At 38.9% G+C, this 22,874-nt stretch overlaps 1 protein-coding gene across 2 annotated transcripts in view; it reads right to left on the bottom strand.

Moving 5' to 3' along the window:
* The window catches only part of ankib1.L (ankyrin repeat and IBR domain containing 1 L homeolog), a 95,862-nt gene that overhangs the window by 6,556 nt on the left and 66,432 nt on the right, over nucleotides 1–22,874 (bottom strand). The window contains exons 8-18 of one of the 2 annotated variants that reach the window (XM_041565891.1): nucleotides 21,096–21,240; nucleotides 20,102–20,268; nucleotides 13,134–13,222; nucleotides 10,159–10,289; nucleotides 8,155–8,289; nucleotides 4,906–4,992; nucleotides 4,078–4,144; nucleotides 3,035–3,180; nucleotides 2,691–2,869; nucleotides 2,422–2,473; nucleotides 335–446 (exon numbers count right to left, since the gene is read on the bottom strand). In XM_041565891.1, the coding sequence (XP_041421825.1) occupies nucleotides 335–446; nucleotides 2,422–2,473; nucleotides 2,691–2,869; nucleotides 3,035–3,180; nucleotides 4,078–4,144; nucleotides 4,906–4,992; nucleotides 8,155–8,289; nucleotides 10,159–10,289; nucleotides 13,134–13,222; nucleotides 20,102–20,268; nucleotides 21,096–21,240 (1,310 nt within the window). The remainder of the gene's footprint in view (nucleotides 1–334; nucleotides 447–2,421; nucleotides 2,474–2,690; nucleotides 2,870–3,034; nucleotides 3,181–4,077; nucleotides 4,145–4,905; nucleotides 4,993–8,154; nucleotides 8,290–10,158; nucleotides 10,290–13,133; nucleotides 13,223–20,101; nucleotides 20,269–21,095; nucleotides 21,241–22,874) is intronic. The other variant, XM_041565892.1, reaches the window with a different exon arrangement.

Raw genomic sequence — 22,874 nt, 5'->3', positions numbered from 1 at the left:
AGAACTAGTGTATTCTGGATATGGGATCTTTCTGTAATTTGATTCATCATATCTTAGTCAGATAAAAAATCCTTTAAGCATTAATTAAACCAATACAGCACCAACATGATTCATGCAGCTTAGTTACCATCAAGTAGAGGCAGAATTATCTGCTTAAAATTGACTCAATGGGAGATGGTCTTCCCATAATTCAGAGCTGTCTGGATAATGTGTTTATGGATAAGGGATCCCATACCTTTATTGCATATATGCAGGTACACACTGTATTTCATGTTTACCTTTCTATGAACCACTTATTTGTTCTAACCATTATATACATTGAATTGTAATGTACCTAATAGGTTCTCAGAGCGATCATCAGGATCTGGGGTATTGCTCCTGACGCTGTGCATGTCTCCTCGGCGTCGCTGTCTGTGCCGTCTCCGATACTGGAATTCTGTATACTCCTGCACACAATGAAGGGAGCACGCTTCAGTATTTTTCCTACGTGTGTAGGATATCTTTTGGGCATAGGTTATTTTGCACAGAAGATATTAACTGCACATTTGTATTTATTATTAAACTATCATGAAAATTGAATATTAGCTTCAGCATACTGAAATTAGAAACTTTCTAAATACAATCAATACAAGTTTATATTCACTATTCCTCTCTCAGCATCTGTTTCTCTTCATTCTGTCTTTATTCAGGAGTTGGGTGTCAGATGAATGATATATATATCTTATAGGGGGGTTCCTTTTGCCTAGAAGATGTATTAGAGCTCACTCTATTAAAATCAGAAGAAATCATGTCTCTCTACATGCAGAATTTGTGCAAAAGGCAGTTTGTTTGTTAGATTTTGTTTGTACTGGAATCAGTTATTTGAGTGAGCTCTAATTCATCTGTTAGGAAAGGAAGCCCCCTATAAAATATATTGGATCATTCATCTGTCATCCAACTGCTGCATGAAGACAGAATTAATTATTATGGGAAGCTCAGTGGTCAGTGTCCTGGTTCTGACATTTAGAGCAAAGTTTATCTTACACAGTTATGCAGTGTCAGGGTAAGGTAGGAAACACAGTTGCATTTAACCAGGTACAGTGCAGGGTTGCAAGTAGTTTCTTTATCTTATGGGAAACTAACAAAGACTTATTAATGACGTATACAACACTTTAAAGGACAAGGAAAGTATTTTTTTATATCCCCCATAATATGAAAGTCAAGCCCAAGATGAACCTGATCGCTAAGTTAATTTCTGCCAAATTTGTTCCGTTGACCTGTTAAGCATCGTTGTAGAAAAGTGCATGTAATCCTATTCCGCGCCGACATTTTCTTTATGCTTGCGCAACCAATATGGCGCCAGTTGGTCTATTGCGCATGCGCCAAAACCATTACGAGCACCACGTACGCTCTAGGAGCTATGAGATCGCGCTCACGAGTGCAGTTTAATGCGCATGTGCTGCCTTGGATCGCTTGAAGTGTCCAGAATCCACTGTCTGTGTCTGTGTAAAGAACGGATGAATCATGGCAGTTTCCTTCAATGGTTATATCCTGAAGCGGCCACCTTCACAAAAGTCACAAAAGGCAGTACACACAGAGGATTGGAAGCGATGGCTGAATCCACAAACAGTATGGCTATAACTGAAGCAGCAACTATGTTTACACTTTCCTTGTCCTTTAAGGAGGTTTATTTATTAAAGTCTGAATGGTAAAAACTCAAAAAAAAACCGTGAGATTTATTATACGCCAATGCTGCAAACGGCCAGGATCCTAAAATCCGCCATCTCCAACCTGTCGAGGTCCTGTATAAGTCAATTGGAGAGGCACGTATCTCAAACTGAATTTATCGGGGTCTTTGGTGGTTTTCGCCAGAAAATGTGACCTTTTCAGGGCTTTCAGGCAAAAGCTCGAAAAAAACATCCCACAATTCAGGGAAAAAACGCAAAAAATTTAAACGTTTCCTTTTTCACTCAATTTTATCGCTTTTTTTGAAATCCGATTAATTCAGATTATTTATAAATAAAGTCAAATCGATCGTGGGAGTTTGGTTGTGGATTTTTTTAAAATAAAATATGAGATCAATTCAGATTTTAGTAAATAGCCCCCTAAGTGTTTAATTCAGGCAGCATGGTTGGGCAGTAGTTCGGGCATGGTTGAAGCACTGAGGTCCTAGGTTTAACTTCAGCCAGAGCAATATCTGCAAGGAATTTTTATGTTTTCTCAGTGCTGGACTTTCCTCTGGGTACAGCTATGTTCTTCCACACGCCAGAAACATACAGGCACGTAAGGTTGACCAAAATGTGTGTGAACGAGATAGGCTTTTTAGACTGTAAGCTCCACTGGGGCAGTGAATGATGGGAAATCTCTGTAAAGTGCTGCAGAATATGTCAGTGCTTTATAAATGAAAGAATAATAATAATAATAACAACAACAGTATCTTACCTCAGGGGATGCAAATCCTAAATACTCCCAGTCCCATGTTCCACCAGCAAAACTAAAATAAAACACATGAAATGTTAGTGGCATTGCCATTTACAGAGAAAAAAAATACACCCCCCCCCTTTGTAACATACAGAAATCAATTTACTGTAGATCATAAATTATACAGTGCCATCTATCAGGAACCTGATGGCAATGTTTAACTACTGTGTGTGTCCATCGTATCCATAAAATTCCTTGTTTGGTATCCTTTAGAACTTATTTTTCATTACCTGCGTCTTGGAGCCTCCGGGGAATCAGCAGGAGCCACACCGCGAGCCACAGAAGCCAAAAACTCCTGTCTCTTCTGCTGCACAAGGCAGGCTGCCCGAATGATCTTATGGCGAGGAGTGCGCAGGTAAGGCCTGTTTACCTTCTGGGCAAGATCCTCTGTGACCATTTCTAAGTCCGTCTGTTGAGGCATATAGGATAATGAGATACATTCACATTGTGACGGATAAGAATCTATGTGGGCTTATTCAGACAAAGGAAGGGAAAATTAGTCAGAAAGTTCTTTGGAAATGTAATACATTATGATGCATCACCAATAGAGAATATCAATCATTTTCCAGGTCACCTGCATTAATTCGAATATTTCCTTTTTTGTGCTTTTGGGTTCCAAGAAGAATCCGTATGGGTAAGAACACTTGAGAATGCGCCTGGTCTTCAGTAGTTCTTGTACGGCATCTTCAATAAACATGGTATCTGGGCATGCTCCCTCTGCTGCAACACAAAGCAAAAAGCAATTTGCGCTATTCCTTACATGAAAATATATTTCACTGTTTTTCCTAAAACTCTGTTACAATCTACTGGTAGAATAAACATCTCGTCATGTCTTTAAAGGAGAACTAAACCCTAAAAGTGAATATGGCTAAAAATGCCGTATTTTATATACTGAATTTATTGCACCAGCGTAAAGTTTTAGCTTCTCAATAGCAGCAATGATCCAGGACTTCAAACTTGTCACAGGGGGTCACCATCTTGGAAAGTGTCTGTGACACTCACATGCTCAGTGGGCTCTGAGCAGCTGTTGAGAAGCTAAGGGTCGTCGCAAATTATCCAGCAGAAAATGAGGTTGGTCTGTAATATAAGATGATGCTACAGGGCTGATTATTAAATTCTGGTGCTAGTTGCACTGGTTTCTGTGCTGTCATGTAGTAATTATCTATTTTAATTACTAATCAGCCTTATATTGTGACATTTATATTCTATGTGTACTGTATATTGTGAGTGGGTCCCTAAGCTCAGTAAGTGACAGCAGCAAAGAGCATGTGCAGTGAATCAGCAGAAAATAAGATTAGGAGCTACTGGGGCATCTTTGGAGACAGATCTTTACTGCTAAAGGGCTGTGGTTGCCTTGGGCTGGTACAGAAACCCAAAACAAAATGTACAACATTTCTAGCTACTTCTTTAGTTAGGCTTTAGTTCTCCTTTAATCAACAAAAAATATACACAGAGTTAGCAGTTGAGTGGCATATGCCATTTCTGCTTCCCAGTACAAAGGAAAAATGAAAATGCAGGTGCATCGCTTCCTATAATTTTTGCTGATCCATATAGGCTTGACAGCATTTAAGATCATTATACTCCCAAAAAATAACAAAAGATACAGGGAACACTTACTTTCGCTAAGAGCTCTGCTCAGCTGCTCCATCTTTTCTTTGGCTGTTTTTAAAAGACGCTGCTCAAGCTAAAAAACGATCCAGAGAAACACATCACAATACCATAAAGATACAAGTGATATAAACTCCAAAAACACCCAGGCAGGTTAATTGGCTCCTGATAGCATTGACCCCAGCATGCAAGTGTTATAAAGTACTGATGTTTGAAAAATAATTCACAGACTCCTTTCTTTTGTTCTGTTTTACAAAACCAGCCAATACCATTTAAGCATAATTGAAGCTTTAAAGGAACAGTAACATCAAAAAATTAAAGTGTTTTAAAGTAATAATACTATAATTTGGTGTTGCCCTGCACTGGTAAAATTGCTGTGTTTGCTTCAGAAACACTACTATTGTTTATATAAATAAGCTGCTGTGTAGCAATGGGGGCAGCCATTCAAAGGAGAAAAGGCCCAGGTTACACAGCAGATAGCAGATAAGCTCTGTAGAACATAATGGTGTTATCTGTTATCCACTATTTAACCTGTGCCATATAACCTTTTTTCAATTTCCACCATTGCTACTCAGCAGCTTGTTTATATGAATTATAATAGTGTTTCTGAAGCAAACATGTCAGTTTTACCAGTGCAAGGCAACAGTACGATATTTTTATTACTTTAAAACACTTTCATTTTTTTTGGCGTTACTGTTCCTTTATGGGGTTATTCATCTTTCCTACAAGACCCTATTGCAAAAATAAAGTATTTTTGGAAATCGGCACTTGAGGAGGGTGGCATGCCTCAAATATGCACCATGCAAGGAATTTAGGAACTTGCAAAGGGTTCTTTACCTGATAACTGTGTTCATGGTTCTTGAAACGTGTGTAGTAGTGCATAAATCTGTCCAGCTCCTGAAATCTCTTGTGTTTGCTCTCTGCCTGACAGGGGTAAAAGAGAAAATTTAAGGAGTATAATTTAAAGGGGTCATTTACTTCAGGAAAGGCAGTGTGCAAAGTGCAAAAAAGTGAGCAATTGCCATAAATTTGCCTTCTTTGTTGCTTTAATTGCCACAGGTCTCGGTTCTTCGTGTTTGCGACTGCCCTCATGAATACAGAGCTGCCTGTATACACTAGCACTGTATTCATGAGGGTCAGATGGAATATATGCCATTCCCCACCAAAAATTGGACAGATAACAATCAGACGAGTTTAAAATTTCAGTTGGATTGAAGACCCCGTTGACTAGTCTAGTGGTCACTCCCGACGGTCTACACAGGGGCCTATTATGATCCAATCATTTGGCCAGCCATTCAGGTTAACCCGAAATCTATAACTATATATAGAGGATGTTCAGCGTCAAATGCTATTGGTAGTAGTGGTTGGGGTTGACTTACCCAAACAAACGGGGGGGTCCAGGCGCTCAAGCCCCAGACCTTCATCTCAGGGAGGCAATGTTGCAAATGGTAAATGATGAAAAGTCTGGCACATACCGGACCACACTCCAAAAGTTAGATATAGTAAAAAACCTTTTTATTATAGCAAAAACATCACAACAGGAGGCCTTACGCATTTCGTGCCTTAGGGGCACTTAGTCATAGGCTAAATAAACACTTATCACACAGTCATATTTAAATGAAAAGGAACCAATCAGACACATGTATCTAACTGCCAATCCAAATTGTAGGCAGTAATTGGAAAAGGGTCAATAGTAGACATTCTTAGATAGGCCAATAGACAACATGGTTACAGATTATGGTTACATATTGGACATCAAAGGTTTGTTCATAAAAACACAAAATGACATAGTTAATAGACATTTTTGCAAGTTAATAAAGCAGTTGGATGACAGCAGTATAAATTAATTACATTTATATTAAATTATACTGCTGTCATTCAATTTGCACTCAGGGAGGCGAACGGTAGCGAATTTGCGCTAGCGTTAATTCGTCAAGCAAAGCGAAGTTACGCTAGCGATGCCTAATTTGCATACGGCGCCAAGTTAAAGTTGAATGGACGTATATGTAGCAGCAAATAAATTACACTACACAAGCCTGGGAAACTTTAATAAAATAAAATAGAGTTGTTATTTTGCCCTACACATGTGGCCACTGTATAGTTTAGGTGCCATATGTTAGGAAATGTAGGGGGGAAGGAGGGTACCCCCAAAAAAATTTACGATCTTTTTCAGCCTATCACCCTTAAAAAAAGGAAAAAACACCAGCGTTTTTTGGGATTTAAAAAAAATTGCTACTTTTTTTTGAAGCAATCCCTATCTACTCTATTGCACTTCACCTGGTCTGAGGTGGCGAAGGCAAGTCTGGAGCAAGAGGTAATGTTCAGTAAAATGCACAAGTTAGTGAATTAGTGTAGTTACGTCCCATCGCCAAAGCGCAACTTCGAACTTACGCCAGTGCCTGTTAGTAAAACGGCGAAGTAACGAAATGACGTCACGCTGGCGAATTTGCTGGTTTCGAGCTTTAGTGAATCTGCCCCAAGGACTGGAGACTGGCGCAAAACTCAATCACACAGTCCAATGGAGAGCCGGTCAATAAAACGAAGCAGATGGGAGTTTATTGGCTTCTCTTCACTGAGTAGAGAAGACGAGGCCCTGCTCTATGTGCCCTTACTATTAGTGCATCTTCAAGTAGGATAAACACCTAGGTGATTGTGAAGCTGTGTAACAGCAAATAGGGAACACCCTACAGTAGCCTAAGGATAAGGTCACACTGGGAGATTCGGGGAGATTTAGTCGCCAACCTCACGAGGAAACTTTGTGAGGAAACTTAGGGCGACTTCGGAAAACGAAACGCTGCGAGTGCCATGCCGAGGCGATTTTTCATTCTAGCAGGCGGAAGACAAGGGGAAGCAGTTCGGGGAGATTAGTCGCCTAAAGATGAGGCGATTAGTCATCTGGCGACTAAATCTCCCCGAATCTCCCAGTGTGACCTTACCCTAAATGAAAAGTTTACATGGAGTGCAAATCCAAAACCCTATAACATTCAAAGGGCAACTTATTATAAAGGGAGTTAACCAGTAATAAGATATTTATTAGAACAGAATGGACAGTGAAGTTTTTCTCACGCCATAGTGCTATTTCTCTGGGTAATTGCTTCTGATTACACAGAGCTTCATTTTCTTCACAAATACAAAATGGCATTATAAGGGCACTCAGAGATCAGACTTCGTCAAATCAAGAAATGAAGACAATGATCTTATTGCGTTGTCACTGGAATGGGGTAAGTGGGTATGAGGGGTCACTGTGAAAACTGGAGGAGCTACAAGAATAGGTTTTTAAATTGAGCTAGATTTAGATGATGTAGACTGCACTGTTAAAAAGTTAGATGCTCATATAAATGCACATATGCTCTGACCTGAAAGCTACTTACAGGCTGAACAAGGAAGAGTGTAGAATGGGTAAATGTGGTAAATCTTAAATCCAGTTTAAATGTAAAAGAAGTAAGGCAACAGCAAATTAAAGAGCAGAGCAGAAAGTAGACAAAAGATGGAGCATGAAGGAGAAAAGGGAAGACAGAAGAATATAAAAGAGAGGACGATATGGAGGGAAACATGGTTCAACAAATGAGGCACTTTTGCTAGAACTTTCAGATGTTTACACTGTTTGTTTGCTATCAATTGGCTAGGTGCTTACACAGCTTTATATTAAAGAAAGACAGCAGATATTTCTCTTTTCCTCCAATATATAATATATTTTAGGACTGGTGGCAAGGTGGAAGCAGCCAGCCAAGTAATTGCTACTATGTTGCTCTTTATTGTTTTCTGCACAGTTTTGGCTTTGGGTAATAGCTTTTTAAATGTAAGCTAAAGGCTATTTCCCCAGACATGACAAAGGCACACATCAGGGAATATACAATCTGCCCATTCTTACCTGTGGTTTCTTGATATGGAAACCATCACAACAAGCGACATTAAAAAGCCCTGGCAAGGCAACACTAACAAAGAACTGAATGAACAATGAGAACCAATAAGAATATAATTCCACAACAATGGCAAATATGTTCTCATAGGCACCTATGTACTAACTAAACAAAGCTATTTACTATCCCGGATCAGAAACGATCTTGCATTAGACACAATTGTTACCTCAACTGTCATTTCTTTCGATTGTTCCTCCACTTGATTGATGACCTCATAACGAGTGCAACGGTAATAGCCTCCAGTGGAAGAGCTGTGCTTTTTCCATTCCTCCAAGCAGATCCAGCAGAAATCATATTTACACTATAAAGTACAACATATGTTTTAATATTAAAAGGATGGATGGATATGCAGCTTGTTGCCAGAGGCTGGACATCCTTATTATAATGTCCTTACAGACACCTGAAAAAAAGTGTAATTGAATCAGAAAGCGGGAGCTGCACTCCTGCCTGCACATATCTTCCCTGAGCAGCTCTGCTATGGAAATAAGGTTGGATAAGCACAAGTGACATAGGGCCATGATCTATAGCCATTCAAGAAGCCCAGAACCATCACTTACCCTCGAATAAGAAGCCCTTCTTTCAAGATGTCATGGGGTGCAGCCTATGGGTCCTCTAAGAAATGTCATGCAAGTCTCCCTTCTTATTGCCCTATTTCCATTAACCTACACTTTTTTAATTCTATTTCCATTTCTCTACCAAGCACGTAGGAATTATTTGTGGTCAAAGGGAATGACTGTGGTTGCAAGCTTGCAGCTATTCCCTTGTATGACTGCTGCACTAACAGATATTACAAGGGATATATAAATGCAATAATACTAGTATCTTTATATATCTCAATGCCTTTATACTAGTTATGGGACCTGTTATCCACTTGGGACCTGGGGTTTTCTGCATAATGGATCTTTCTGTAGTTTGGATCTTCATACCTTAAGTCTACTAGAAAATCATGTAAACATTAGATAAATCCAACAGGCTGGTTTTGCCTCCAATAAGGACTAATTATATCTTAGTTGGGATCAAGTACAAACTACTGTTTTATTATTAGAGAAAAAGGAAATCATATTTAAAAATTGGGATCATTTGATTATAATGAAGTCTTTGGGAGACACCCTTTCCTTAAGTCGGAGCTTTCTGGATAACGGATTTCTGGATGACGGATTCCATACTTGTGTGAGTGTGTGTGTATATATAGTAACACAAAAGAGAAAAAGATTAACCCTTAAAGTTGCACCACCCCATCTTTAAATCCGATGACTCAAGGAACAATAAAACTTAACTTTTAACAAATAAATTAAAACCGTAAGTCCAGAGGAGCGTTTAAAATAAGGTTAGGGACAGGGAGGCAAAGAACCCGGATTCAAATGGGCAAAAAAGTACACAGCATACAGTGGGTGTTTGGGATGTCAAAGAGTAACCCACGAGCCTACAAATGTAAATACTGGTAAGTCACATACAATCATTTAACAGCCATAAGTCGGGGTCAACCTTGTATGATGGCTTTTAGGCCTTAAAATATCCACCACCCCTTCACCCTCAAGCACACCCTCCCATAGCCAAAGAGAGAGAAGCCAGTGTATTATGGCTGTATGTCGATTAACCCTGAATTAAATCAGGCAAACTAAATACATAAACTGCCAACCCTGGCATGCGAGTGCTGGTAGGCAGCAGAGTACAGTTAATAAGCCATAGACTGAGATAGGGATTAACACAAAGCGCAATCAGGTCTGGTGCACCACCCCTTCACCCTCAAGCGCCCCCTCCCCCTTTTTCCAAAGTAAACAACCAAAGTATCCGTATTCAATTAGTTTTAGATTTGAATGGAGGTGTGTGTGTGTGTGTGTGTGTGTGTGTGTGTGTGTGTGTGTGTGTGTGTGTGTGTGTGTGTGTGTGTGTGTGTGTGTGTGTGTGTGTGTGTGTGTGTGTGTGTGTGTGTGTGTGTGTGTGTGTGTGTGTGTGTGTGTGTGTGTGTGTGTGTGTGTGTGTGTGTGTGTGTGTGTGTGTGTGTGTGTGTGTGTGTGTATATATATATATATATATGAAATTTAATAGTAAGTAAAGGAAGTAGGAAATAGGAAGTAACTGGTTATTTCCACTTTAAGCAACATCTGCAGAACGTAGGTTGGCCAAATGAGCTCTAAATGATACACCGTTAATCTGTAAGGCCCCTCACCTTGGCACACTGCATGTGGTTACAGCCTTCATTCTTCTGTATAGGAGACTTGCAGTTGGCGCATGGTTTGGAGTTTGTTAGCAGCCACAAGCAGTTGGCAGCATCTTCAAAAGCCTCGTTGACTCCCACAACTAGATGTTATTAGAAGAGAAACAGACTCTTAACGAGAAGATCATTTACAAAGGCAGGTTTATCATGATTTCATTTAATGGTCCTTTTAAATTAACATCATAAGATTCGATTCTTGCAAAAAGCCTATATTAGTGAACATAAGGTATGCAGACCCAAATTATGGAAAAATCCCTTATCTGGAAAACCCCTTTGTGAAAGTGGGGCTGGAGTGCAACAATAGATAGAGTACAGGTATGGGATACCTTATTTGGTAGCTCATTTTCCAGAAAGCTCCAAATTACAGGAAGTAATTCCCATAGACTCCATTTTAAGCAAATAATTCTAATTTTTAAAAATGATTTTCTTTTTCTCTGTAATAATAAAACAGTACTACAGGTATGGTATTAGCTTGACAAAGGGCCTGTGTAGCCGAAACGTAAAGTAAAGTAAAGTTCTTCACTTTTTTCAAGAATACCGGAGTGCTGCTGTTTTTATTGGATACATGTAAGTTTGCCCTGCCAGGGGGTACAGCTTGCACCCGGGGTTGCAAAGAGCTTGTTCCGCTTTTGAAGCACACAGAAACTAAATTTACAGGTATGGTTATGTTATCCAGAATGCTCGGGACCTGGGGTTTTCCATATAACAGGTCTTTCCGTAATACCTTAAAGCTGGCCATAGACGCAAAGATCTGTTTGTACGAATCGAGGATTCGTATGATTTTTGGACCGTGTGGGGAGAGTCCCGTCATTTTTCGTCCGGTGGAGAGCGGTCGTTTGGTTGATCGTACAGGTTAAAAGATTTCTGTTGCCTGCCGATAATATCTCTGCGTGTATTGCTGATCGTACGATTTTCAGAGGGAGACTGTCACTAGCTTTGGTCGGACATAACGTTGGTACGATTGCTGTCAGGGGCAGAACATCGGCTGATCTGTTCTTTTAATACTTTATTTGATCAGAATGGTTAGTGGCAGGTTGGGAGATGGGAAAGTCCGATCGTAGAATGATTCGTACGATCGGATCTTTGCGTCTGTGGCCAGCTTAAGTAATACCTTAAATCTACTAGAAAATCATTTAAATAACCTCAATAGGCTGGTTTTGCTTCTAATTAATTAATCAATTAATTAATTAATCATCTGATTAATTATATCTTAGTTAGGATCAAGTACGAGGAACTGTTTTATTATTACAGTGAAAAAGGAAATTTTTACAAACTTGGATTATTGGATTATAATGGAGCCTATGAGAGATGGCCTTTCCGTAATTTGGATCTTTCTGGATAACAGGTTTCCGGGTAATGGATCTCATACCTGTACTGTACATGAATCCATATTGGTGCCAAAACAATCCTATTGGGGTTATTTATTGTTTACATCATTATTAGCAGACTTAAGGTATGATCCTGGGGTGCATGATGCTGGGGTGTAGCAATAGCAGATAAAGCAGAACTAGGAGAATAAAAGAGTTACATACGTTTAGAGGACTGGGGATTCAACAGTTAATTTTCAATGGGACCTAAGAGCCTATTAATACAAAGCTGAAACTCTTTGATCCCATTCTTGCATTTTACTCATTATGACCACAAATTCCCTTTTGCTGAAAATATTTCCTTTTAAAGGGATCGTTCAGTGTTAAAATAAAAACTGGGTAAATAGATAGGCTGTGCAAAATAAAAAATGTTTCTAATATAGTTAGTTAGCCAAAAATGTAATGTATAAAGGCTGGAGTGACTGGATGTATAACTTGTCAGTCAGAACCCAACTTCCTGCTTTTCAGCTCTCTTGGTTTACACTGACTGGTTACCCTGGCTACCAGGCAGTAACCAATCAGAGACTTGAGGGGGGGCCACATGGGTCATTTCTGTTGCTTTTGAATCTGAGCTGAATGCTGAGGATCAATTACAAACTCACTGAACAGAAATGTACCATGTGGCCCCCCTTCAAGTCGCTGACTAGCTCAGAGTTAGAGATCTGAAAAGCAGGAAGTTGGATTCTGGCTGTTTTATTAGACATCTCTTCACTCCAGCCTTTATACATTACATTTTTGGCTAACTAACTATATTAGAAACATTTTTTATTTTGCACAGCCTATCTATTTAAACAGTTTTTATTTTCACACTGAACTATTCCTTTAAAAAGATGGGGTTTTTTTTTTGGCCATTTTAGATAATGTAGATTATTTACAAAGAATTTCACCAGTTTAAAAAACATTTTTGTGAAACGAAAAAACTAGTCAAAGTCACTGCGACCTATCAAGAGTCTTTCTTCAGGGCCGGCCTTAGGCCTATTGGACCAATTGGGACCAATAGGGTCCCGCACCACAGGGCAGCACAGATAATATTTCCCTCAGCACATGATGCTGCCTGGCCTGCCCCCAACTTTGAGAGTCCAGCCCATCCCCAAATCCATAGGTCCAGCCCACCCCCAACTCTGATAAGCCAGCCTATCCCCCAACTCTCATAGGCCCAGCTTTCCTCCAACCTTGATAGGCCCTGCCTGCCCCCAATCCAACCAAGCCTGCTCCCAAGCTGATTGGCCCAGCCTGCCCCAAACTAATTGACCCAGTCCACTCCCCTATTTCATCCCTCTCACTCTCTTACCTTGTCTGCCCCATTCCTTTCTATTTTGTGCCTGTATGCCCTTATTTTCCTAAATACTTGGTGTGTCAGTAGCCAGCAACACTTTGTCTAGGGGCCCCGCCAACATGGTCCCAATTGGGCCCCACATTTGATAGGATCAGCCCTGTCTTTCTTAATTTGTTGTTTGGCAATTTAAGTAAAACCAGCCATGCCATGGCAATGGTACAAAGGAAATGGATTTTACCAACATATCATGGCATCGTGTTGTTCACAACAAAGTATAAACCTACGTTCCTCTGGCTTCATTTCGGAAACCTTCTGCAGCCAGTTTTTCCATGTTTCACAGTCACAGGGTTCATGTGCCTCACCCAGGCATTCCCTGCAAAACAAAAAACACACATTTGGATTGTAAGCTCCTTGGGACAGCAGCAACCACCTACCTTTTTTTGTCTTATAAGACATGACATTTCATGTATGTAACCATCTATATATGGCATTATTTGTCCTGTAATATGTATTATAAAAATATACAGTGGTGTATATACATGCAGTGCTACATAAAGATACACATACACCCATATAAACAGTTTTCCAACTTCACAATAACATTTTGTAAAGACCAAAAGCTGAAGAAGCAAGAGATTAAAGGGGTGGTTCACCTTTAAGTTATATTTTAGTATGTTATAGAATGGCAGATTCAAAGCAACTTTTCAATTAGTCTTCATTATTTCTTTTTTTATAGTTTTTGAAATATTTACCTTTGTCTTCTGAATCTTTCCAGCTTTCAAATAGGGGTCACTGACAAATGCTCTGTAAGACTACAAATGTATTGTTATTGCTATTGCTATTGCTATTGTTATTGCTACTTTTTATTTCTCATCTTTCTATGCAGGCCTCTCCTATTCATATTCTTATTCAAATCAGTGCATGTTTGCTAGGGTAAATTGGACCCTAGCAACCAGACTGCTGAAATTGCAAAGTGGAGAGCTGCTGAATAAAAAGCTAAATAAATCAAAAACCACAAATAATAAAAAAAACCAATTGCAAACTGTCTCAGAATATCACTCTCTACGTCATATTAAAAGTTCATTTAAAGTTAACCAACCCCTTTAATAGGTTGGGGAATACCACTGCCCAATCTACCTACAGGGATAACAGAGCGGTCCAATTGTAACAGCATATTGGGCACTTCGTTATGCACAGCCAATCAGATCAGCTTTGCGCTGAAGCAAATTGCCATTTGTGTATTATTTTCCTTCTTTTGTTCAACACTTATGAGTTTCACAGCTCATATAACCAGCTTGCCAAGTGTTTTCATGCAGTGTACATAATAGCAGCTCATCAGCTTTCTTGGTTTTAAAACCTATGCATCTTTTTTACCTTATGAACCAAAAAATAGTTTTGGGGTCAAAAGACAGAGAGCTCTGGGCATGTTTCTCTCTGCACAGTTAGGCTATGGCACCAATGCTTTACACTAATACTGCAACATGGTTTTTTTTCCCATGGCTTTTTTTTTTTCAAACTAACATCTCTTTTACAGCAGTAGTAAAGTCTTGGCTATACATTTGTAAAAATACTTTCCACAGTTTTATATAGGTGTGATTTAGCGCAGCATACTACAGCATTAAAGTGCAGATGTTTGGTGAATGCCAACACATATGCAACGAATGTGAAAGGCAGATTATTGCAGCCAACATGTTCATTTGGCCTATCCCTTAAAGGAGAAGGAAAGGCTAAAACTAAGTAAGCTTAATCAAAAAGGTATATTTAAATACACCAGTAAACAATCAAAGTAATATTGCTCTGGGTCCTCTGTCAAAAGAAACACTGGATTTTTCCTTCTATTGTATACACATGGGCTTCTGTATCAGACTTCCTGTTTTCATCTTAAACCTCCAGGGCTTGGGCTTGAACATGCTCAGTTTGCTCCTCTCCCCTCCCTCCTGTAATCTGAACCCAAAGCTATGAGTGAAAGGAGAGAGACTCAGGCAGGAAGTGATGTCACACCAAGCTAATATGGCAGCTGCTATCCCAAACAAACAATTAACTCAGGTATGGCAAAACTTTCTGCAGAATATATAGCTGTGTTTTAGTGTGTTATAGCTAAACTATTGGCAATAAACTGCCTTGGTAGCTTTCCTTCTCCTTTAAGAGAGATATGACAGCTTGGCTGAAGTACATTAACAGAAACCAAGAAACCCATGTCCCTTTCTGTAAGCAGTAAGTTGAGCTCTGTGCATCTTCTGCTTCAGTAATCCAAGCTTTACTTTCCATTGCACTAAATGTACTATGTTTAGTTCAGTGGTAACATTCTGCGCTGCCAGCCAAGCCTCAGTTCCTGAATCAGCTGTGACCCTGAGAAAGTCACAGTGCAATACTGAGAAATAAGCACCAACCAAAGTTAAGACTGTGAACTCTACAGAGCAAGGATTTCAGGCTCCAATAAAGCTGCATTATGTCCTTAGGGAAGCAGTTGTGAGAGTTTATTCTAGTTGAAGCCCCTTTGGAGGTCCAACCTTGGGTCAGAGCCCCCTTAGCTCATAAGGTTACAGATGTCAGTGTTTAAAGGGGATGTGATGTAGAGAGTGATATTCTGATACAATTTGCAATTGGTTTTCATTTTTTAAAAATTAAATTCCAGTTTTACTTTCTTTAATGAAAAAGAAACCTATCTCCAATATACTTTAATTAAAAAATGTGTACCGTTTTTATAAGAAACCTGACTGTATGCAGTGAAATTCTCCCTTCATTTACTGCTGTGGATAGGAATTGTCAGACGGTCCCTAACTGCTGAGCAGGGAAACAATCATACTTATGAACAGCAGGGGGAGCCCCCGCCTTACTGCTCAGCCATGCAGAACTTAAGCAGCTTTGTTTATGACGATCCCTAAGCAGCCCAGACCACACTGAGCATGTGCACAGTCTTAGTCTTGCAAAGATGTTTAACAAAGTTACAAGATGGTGACCCCTGTAGCCAAATTTGAAAGCATAAATCATTTGTTTAATTAGGCTTGTGGTGCAGTATGTTCATGTTTATATTTAGTATACAAAATACAGCATTTCTAGCCTTATGCTATTTTAGACTTTACATGCCCTTTAAAAAAGTCTATATTTCTGATGAACTATCTAAAAACAACTGAACTGAAAAAAAAGTATTTGGAAGGTGAACAGCCCCTTTAAGTCTGATGAAGATGGGAGGGTTCATTTACGTATACCTGGGGTAGAAGTGCTAGTGCTCTTAGTTTGGCAAGAGCATGCCCTTAGTGCTCACTTACAAAACAGAGTGCAGAGATATGCTGCAATGCAAGAAGAGCAGAATACAGTTTTCAAAATGCAAAACAAGGTCAGATTGTGGCCTTCTTTTGTACTTTGCACTCGTGTTCTGTATATAACCCCTAGGGTGTTTTCTTCTACAGTGTATTTAAGAAGATGGAGAAGTGCCCTCCCTGATACTGCTTGGCAGAGGCACTTCTCAGCCTGTTAATGCTCTAAATGTGTGTTTTTAGGCCATGAACCCCATTATACTAGTATTGCCAGGTAGTTTCCACTCAAGTCAACGGCAGCAGTATTGAGTGGTTAAAATATGTTGGCGCTATATAAATACATGTTAATAATAATAATAATATGTCAATGGAGAAAACACGTCTTTGCATCATTAGCCTTAATATCTAACTTACAAGTTCTATCAGACAGTTCCCTGTTCCAGCTGTACAGTGCTACAGGTTAGATAATGAATATTATGTTACAAGCCTATTATTGTTAGTGTAGAAAAGCAACACACAAGGCTTCTTCTTTATTTATATCAGAGAGACGTTTGTTTCTGTTTCTCGCACATCAGCAGCGTTTGGTGCAATATGAGGCCCCATTAACTACAGTTCCCAAGTTACACGCCAGGCAAGGATTGGCACAAGGCTGAGCACTCTGAATCCTGTACCGACTATTGTTTCCTTTCTCAGATTTCAGCTGCCTTATAAATGATGTACAATCAATACAAGTGTGTTGGAGCGGAGCTCAGCTGTTGAATAGGATTGGAAATTGAACATTGAAACGTTATTCTCTCTGCACTGCTGTATCTAGAATGCTTAAAGGAGAAGGGAAGGTAAAATATAAATAAAGTTGTGTAGATTGGTCATACAGTGGAGAGATACTTACTAGAATTGTTGCTCTATATGTTTTTTCCAGTTTCTGTAATTCCAGATATTCGTTAAAAATTTTGAAAAGCGCATATAATAAAAAAGCCATCCCTCTCCGTAGCCTAATCATCTCTAAAAGGGCTTGCACATGCGCAGTATAATTTTTGTAAGCCCTGCGCATGCGTACAGTAACCGTTACTTCTCCCATCGTCAATTTTTAGGTCAGGTGGTACTGCGAAAATGATGCGGTTCAGGAGGGGTGCACCCAAGCAACGATTATAAATAGGTATTAAAAATTACCTTTCCTTCTCCTTTAAATGGAGAAGGAAAGGTTAAAACTAAGTAAGCTTTATCAGAAAGGTTTATATAAATACATCAGTAACCCCTCAAAGTAATGCTGCTCTGAGTCCTCTGTCAAAAGAAACACGGCATTTCTTTCCTTCTATATTGTACACGTGGGCTTCTTTTTCAGACTTCCTGTTTTCAGCTTAAACCTCCAGGGCTTGGGCTTGAGCATGCTCAGTTTGCCCCTCTCCCCCTCCCTGCTGTAATCTGAGCTCAGAGCAAGCAGGGAGAGACTCAGGCAGGAAGTGATGTCACAGAAAGCTAATATAGCAGCTGCTATCCTAAACAAACAGAGACAGTGTCTAGAGCTGTTTACTCAGGTATGGAAAAGCATTCTAAAAAATAAAAATGGAGTTCTAGCTTGCAATGTTGTGGCTAATCTATTGGCAATAAACTGCCTTGGTAGCTCCCCTTCCCCTTTAAAGAGATACCTGTACCACTGAATAAACAAGGTTGGCCTCCAAGCACATTTTCAACATTTTGTGAACTTTTACATTAAGGCATTTCCTAGGGGAAATTTTCAGCTTACGCATAAAGATAAACTTTCTAAATATGCCTTAATAAGTGTGGCATTACGTTTCTTAATCAAAATATAATGCTCTAAATACCTAAGGAATAAAAAGCTATTACAATACACAGAAATATAATGTAAAATAGTCTTTTCATACATAAAAATAAAATTGATTTGAAATGACCTATAGCTGCTCTGGGCACACCTGTAACTAATATATACTGTTTTCTGGATATTTCTAACCCATATAGACCAAAAACATTAAGAAGTTCAAAAAAGGATTCAAAAACAGGCCTTTGCAACCTACAACCATATGAAAAAGTTTGGGAACCCCTCTCAGCCTGCATAATAATTTACTCCACTTTCAACAAAAAAGATAACAGTGGTATGACTTTCATTTCCCAGTACTGGAGTGTTTCTGAACAAAGATTTTAAGTGAAACAGTATCCAGTTGAATGAAATTAAATCAAATGTGAAAAATTGGCTGTGCAAAAATTTGGGTACCCCTGTAATATTGCTAATCTGAATGCATGCATCTACTCAATACTGATTACTAGCAACACCAAATTGGTTGGATTAGCTCATTAAGACTTGCATGTCATAGACAGGTGTGTCCAATCATGAGAAAGGGTATTTAAGGCGGCCAATTGCAAGTTGTGCTTCTGTTTGACTCTCCTCTGACTGAAGAGCATGGGACCCGCAAAGCAACTCTCAAAATATCTGAAAACAAAGATTGTTCAGTATCATGGTTTAGGGGAAGGCTACAAAAAGCTATTTCAGAGGTTTAAACTTTCAGTTTCACATGTAAGGAATGTAATCAGTAGCCCGGAAAGTCTATGGGATGATTTGAAGCAGGCTGTCCATGCTGGGCAGCCATCAAATTTAACTGAACTGGAGAGATTTTGTATGGACCAATGGTCAAAAATACCGCCATCCAGAATCCAGACACTCCTCAAAGGCTATAGGAGGCGTCTAGAGGCTATTACATTTGCAAAAGGAGCTCAACTAAGAATTGATTTAGTATCTCTGTTGGGGTGCCCAAATGTATGCACCTGTCTAATTTTGTAATGATCCATATTGCATATTTTCTGTTAATCCAAAAAACTTTATGGCACTGCTGAAATACTACTGTTTCCATAAGGCATGTTATATATTAAAAGGAAGTTGCTGCTTCGAAAGCTCAGTCAATCATAAACAAAACTCCAAAGAATTAAGAGGGGTTCTGACTCTGTAGCTGTTCTAATTGATACATTTAGTTGGTACAGTTGTTATCTTTGTCCCTGCTGAGCAGAATCCCTGAGTTTCATTAACGGCAGCTGTTATAACGGATACAGTAGTTGCTTATAATACACAAAAGCCATGAATATCCTGTAAATTATATCCTTATAAACGGTGAGTTCTGATGTCATCAGATATAAACGGTGAGTTCTGATGTCATTTCTGTCACATGACTCATTGAAATTTGTGTATTATAATAAATAAAGAACCCCAGTTGTAAAATATGAGGATATTAGAAGTTACCTCGGAGTTCCATGACCTGTATAAAAACATTCGGCCTTCGGCCTCGTGTTTTTATATGGTCATGAAACTCCTCGGTAACTTATAATATCCTTATATTTTACAAGAGGGGGTACTTTATTCACTATATAATGCACAGATGCTGATGAGAAATGTATCCGCTAAATGTAGCAAATTACATCAGTTCAAAATCTGCATCAGGGACAGTAACATTAAACTTTGGAAAGCAATTGAAAAAAGTCTTTATTTCTGGTGAGCAATCTGAAAACAACTGAACTGAAAAAAAGTGTTTGGAAGTTGAACAACCCCTTTAAATCAATAAAAAAAACAAAATATTATAAATATGAATGTCATTGGTCTTCTGAATAGATTGCCCCCAGTCAATATTTTACATGTTGTGAAGTTCCAGCAAAACAATATATTTTCACAACAACAAATTCTGACTGAAGCAAAAAGGGTAAATAAGCTATACTGGTTTAGATACCGGAATGGTCCAATGTGCACTAGTTATAATATTGGGTGCAGTGACTGGTAGAACATGATTAGGTCCTGTCCAACAATTTTGGTAAGAAATTCTGCAATATTTGAATGGAGAAACTTAGCCTTTTCCAATAATGTCCCAAAGCATGCCTCAAACCTGCAACTGTATACCTGTAAATCCAGCCATCCTGATTAAATGTTACCCTAACCTGTACCTTGCCCTGTACATAAACACAGAAGCAAAACATCATCACAGTATGTAGCCACTCACCAGCAAAAAAGATGTCCTTTTCCACAGTCTACAGCTGGGGCTCTTAGCAAAGGAAAGGTCAGGGTATCCGATCCAGAATTGTTGGTTCCCTGCTTTTTAAGCCGAACTGCTCTTTCACATGCTGGAGTTGGGCACCATCTTATAGCAGTATTGTTCTCTACAAATGCCTGGGATCAAACAAACAAAATTAATTATCTTTAAATTATAGTCATTACAGGGTGAGAGACAGATTGTGGCTGTGGTACAATAAATGCTTTACATAGTTAAGGCAAAACTTTACCTAAAAATTCTAATATCTTTTTATAACAGAGCTTAGGGGAAATGTGAGCTCTATAGGCAAGGACGGATGTGAATTATTAAAGGAACAATAACAACAAAAAATGAAAGTGTTTTAAAGTAATGAAAATATCATGTACTGTTGCCTTGCACTGGTAAAACTGATCTGTTTGCTTCAGAAATATTACTATAGTTCATATAAACTAGGGATGCACCGAATCCAGGATTTGGTTCGGGATTTGGCCAGGACTTGGCCTTTTCAGCAGGATTCGGATTTGGCCAAATCCTTCTGCCCAGCATATGCAAATTAGGATTCGGTATTCGGCTGAATCTTTCGAGAAGTAGTGGATAAAAGATAACACAATTATGTTCTTATGTATATAAACAAGTAAACATTTTCATTTGTTAATGTTACTGTTCCTTTAAGCATTATCTGTGAATGCTGTGTAATATTTTGGCATTAAATACATATTGCTGTACCTGTAAATGACATTGCAATGAGCTCATCAATCAGTTGATGATAAATGCACCGCTTTTCTTTCTCCAAATTTCAAGAAATAACTGGAGTTAGCACTGGTAATTTAACACATCTACTATAATTTTACTTTTATAGAGGTGAGGTATGAAACACTACAGAGTAATCCCATGCTTCATGTACAGTACAGTGAGAACACTAACCCTACCACAAAAATCTCCCCTACCAAGGCAAGTAGTTCACCTTTATGTCGAACTGAAGGTAACGCTTGTCCATCTCCTTAGAGACCACACTTTCAATGACATCAACTGGAACAAGCTGAAAGCAGTCATACGCAGGGCAGAAGATATTGTGGGCCTCCCCTTCTTGGATTTTAAGATTTAAAAACCTAGAAGAAAAAAAAAATAAGAATAAGCAAATAAACCATACAAAAAGTGACTGGGTATTCTGTTACCCAAGACGGTGACAACAAAAACTTGCACTATTTGCCATCAAAGTTGCTTTCTCAACGAGAGTGCAAAATTTTGTCATGTGATCAGGGCTACTCCATCATTATTTACACATTGCAAGAGCTTAAAGGAGAACGTAACCCGCGTACCAAAAAAGCCCCCCTTTACTGAGAGGGAGAGGGTAGGGGAGCAATGTCAGGCAGTTAAGGGGGGCTTTTTGGTACGGGGTTTAGTTCTCCTTTAAATATATAGGAAATTTACTGTGTTGTAAAATATGAGGATATTATAAGTTGCAGAGGAGTTCCATGACCATATAAAGGCACACGGATGATGATGGAATCTTTTTACACAGGTCATGGAACTTGGGATTTCTTTTTCTATGTTAAAAGATAGTAATTTGTACCACTTCTCTTCTAATCTCTTTGTATAGTCAAATAACATTCCATCAGAAAACCATATATATCTAGATAATGTTCCCATTAGAATTCACCTCAGAATCCTGTGACCTTCAGCCTCATGCTTTTATACAGTCACATTACTCCTTGTGACTTCTAATATTCATGCATTTCACAGCAGGGGTCATGCATTTTCCCTCATACAGTGCCAAGAAAAGAATTCAAATCCTTGACCAACGCTCTCATTTAACTATGTCACAAACCCTACAAAGAAATGTTCTCTGGGATAATTTTAAACCACTGAAAAGAAATTTTTTTTTTTTTTTTTTACAGTGATATTCTTGTATGCTGAATTTATTATCCAAACCACATCTCAAGTTGGAAGAACACAGGTGAAACCCAAGGACACATGAGTAAAAATCAATATCCATATTTCTGGATGTCCCTCGTGAGGGTGGAAGCAACACCCAACTATCCAGAATCCACCAAGAAAAGGTGGAGACCAAGAGAGGGACCAAGAATAAATTTGATATGTACTAATCTAACATTGCCCCAAACCCCAAAAAAGCACCTTACTTAGAAGGAAATGTAGCATTATTTTATAGGGCTGCTTTTTCATAGCAGGGGCATGCAGAGTAGTGCATTGGAGCTCACAGGCACCATCTTCAGTGTGTTTGCATTTCTCCTTCACTTTTTCGTGCATGCGCAGGTGTGACTAGTCCGGTATTCGACCAACTGTGCATGAGCTGGGAAGCTCCGGAATTTGCAACTTCTGCATTGGCTTTGGCTAATAGAAGGTGAGCATCCCACTTAACAGGGATTTATGCTAGCTTGCTTAAAGAGGTGGTACACCTTTATGCTTACTTTTAGCATGTTATGGGCAATTATAAGTAACTTTTCAAATATACTCTGTTATCCCTTTTTTATAGTTTTTGAATTATTTGCCTTCTTCTTCCTCCAGATTCCAATTTGGGTCACCCCAACTAAGTAACAAATGTTCTGCAAGACTACAATTGTCTTGTTAATCCTACTTTTTATTACTCATCTTTCTATTCTTTCTATTCAGGCCCTCTCCTATTCATATTTTGGTTTGTTATTCAAATCAATACATTGCTGGGATAGTTTGGACCCTAGCAACCAGATTGTTGAAACTGAAAACTAAAGAGCTGCTGAATAAA

The sequence above is a fragment of the Xenopus laevis genome, chromosome 6L (genome assembly GCF_017654675.1).
Source record: "Xenopus laevis strain J_2021 chromosome 6L, Xenopus_laevis_v10.1, whole genome shotgun sequence".
In the NCBI taxonomy this organism is placed as follows: domain Eukaryota; kingdom Metazoa; phylum Chordata; class Amphibia; order Anura; family Pipidae; genus Xenopus; species Xenopus laevis.
The sequence above is the reverse complement of the archived record's forward strand: the minus strand, read 5'-3'. Positions and strand labels throughout refer to the sequence as shown.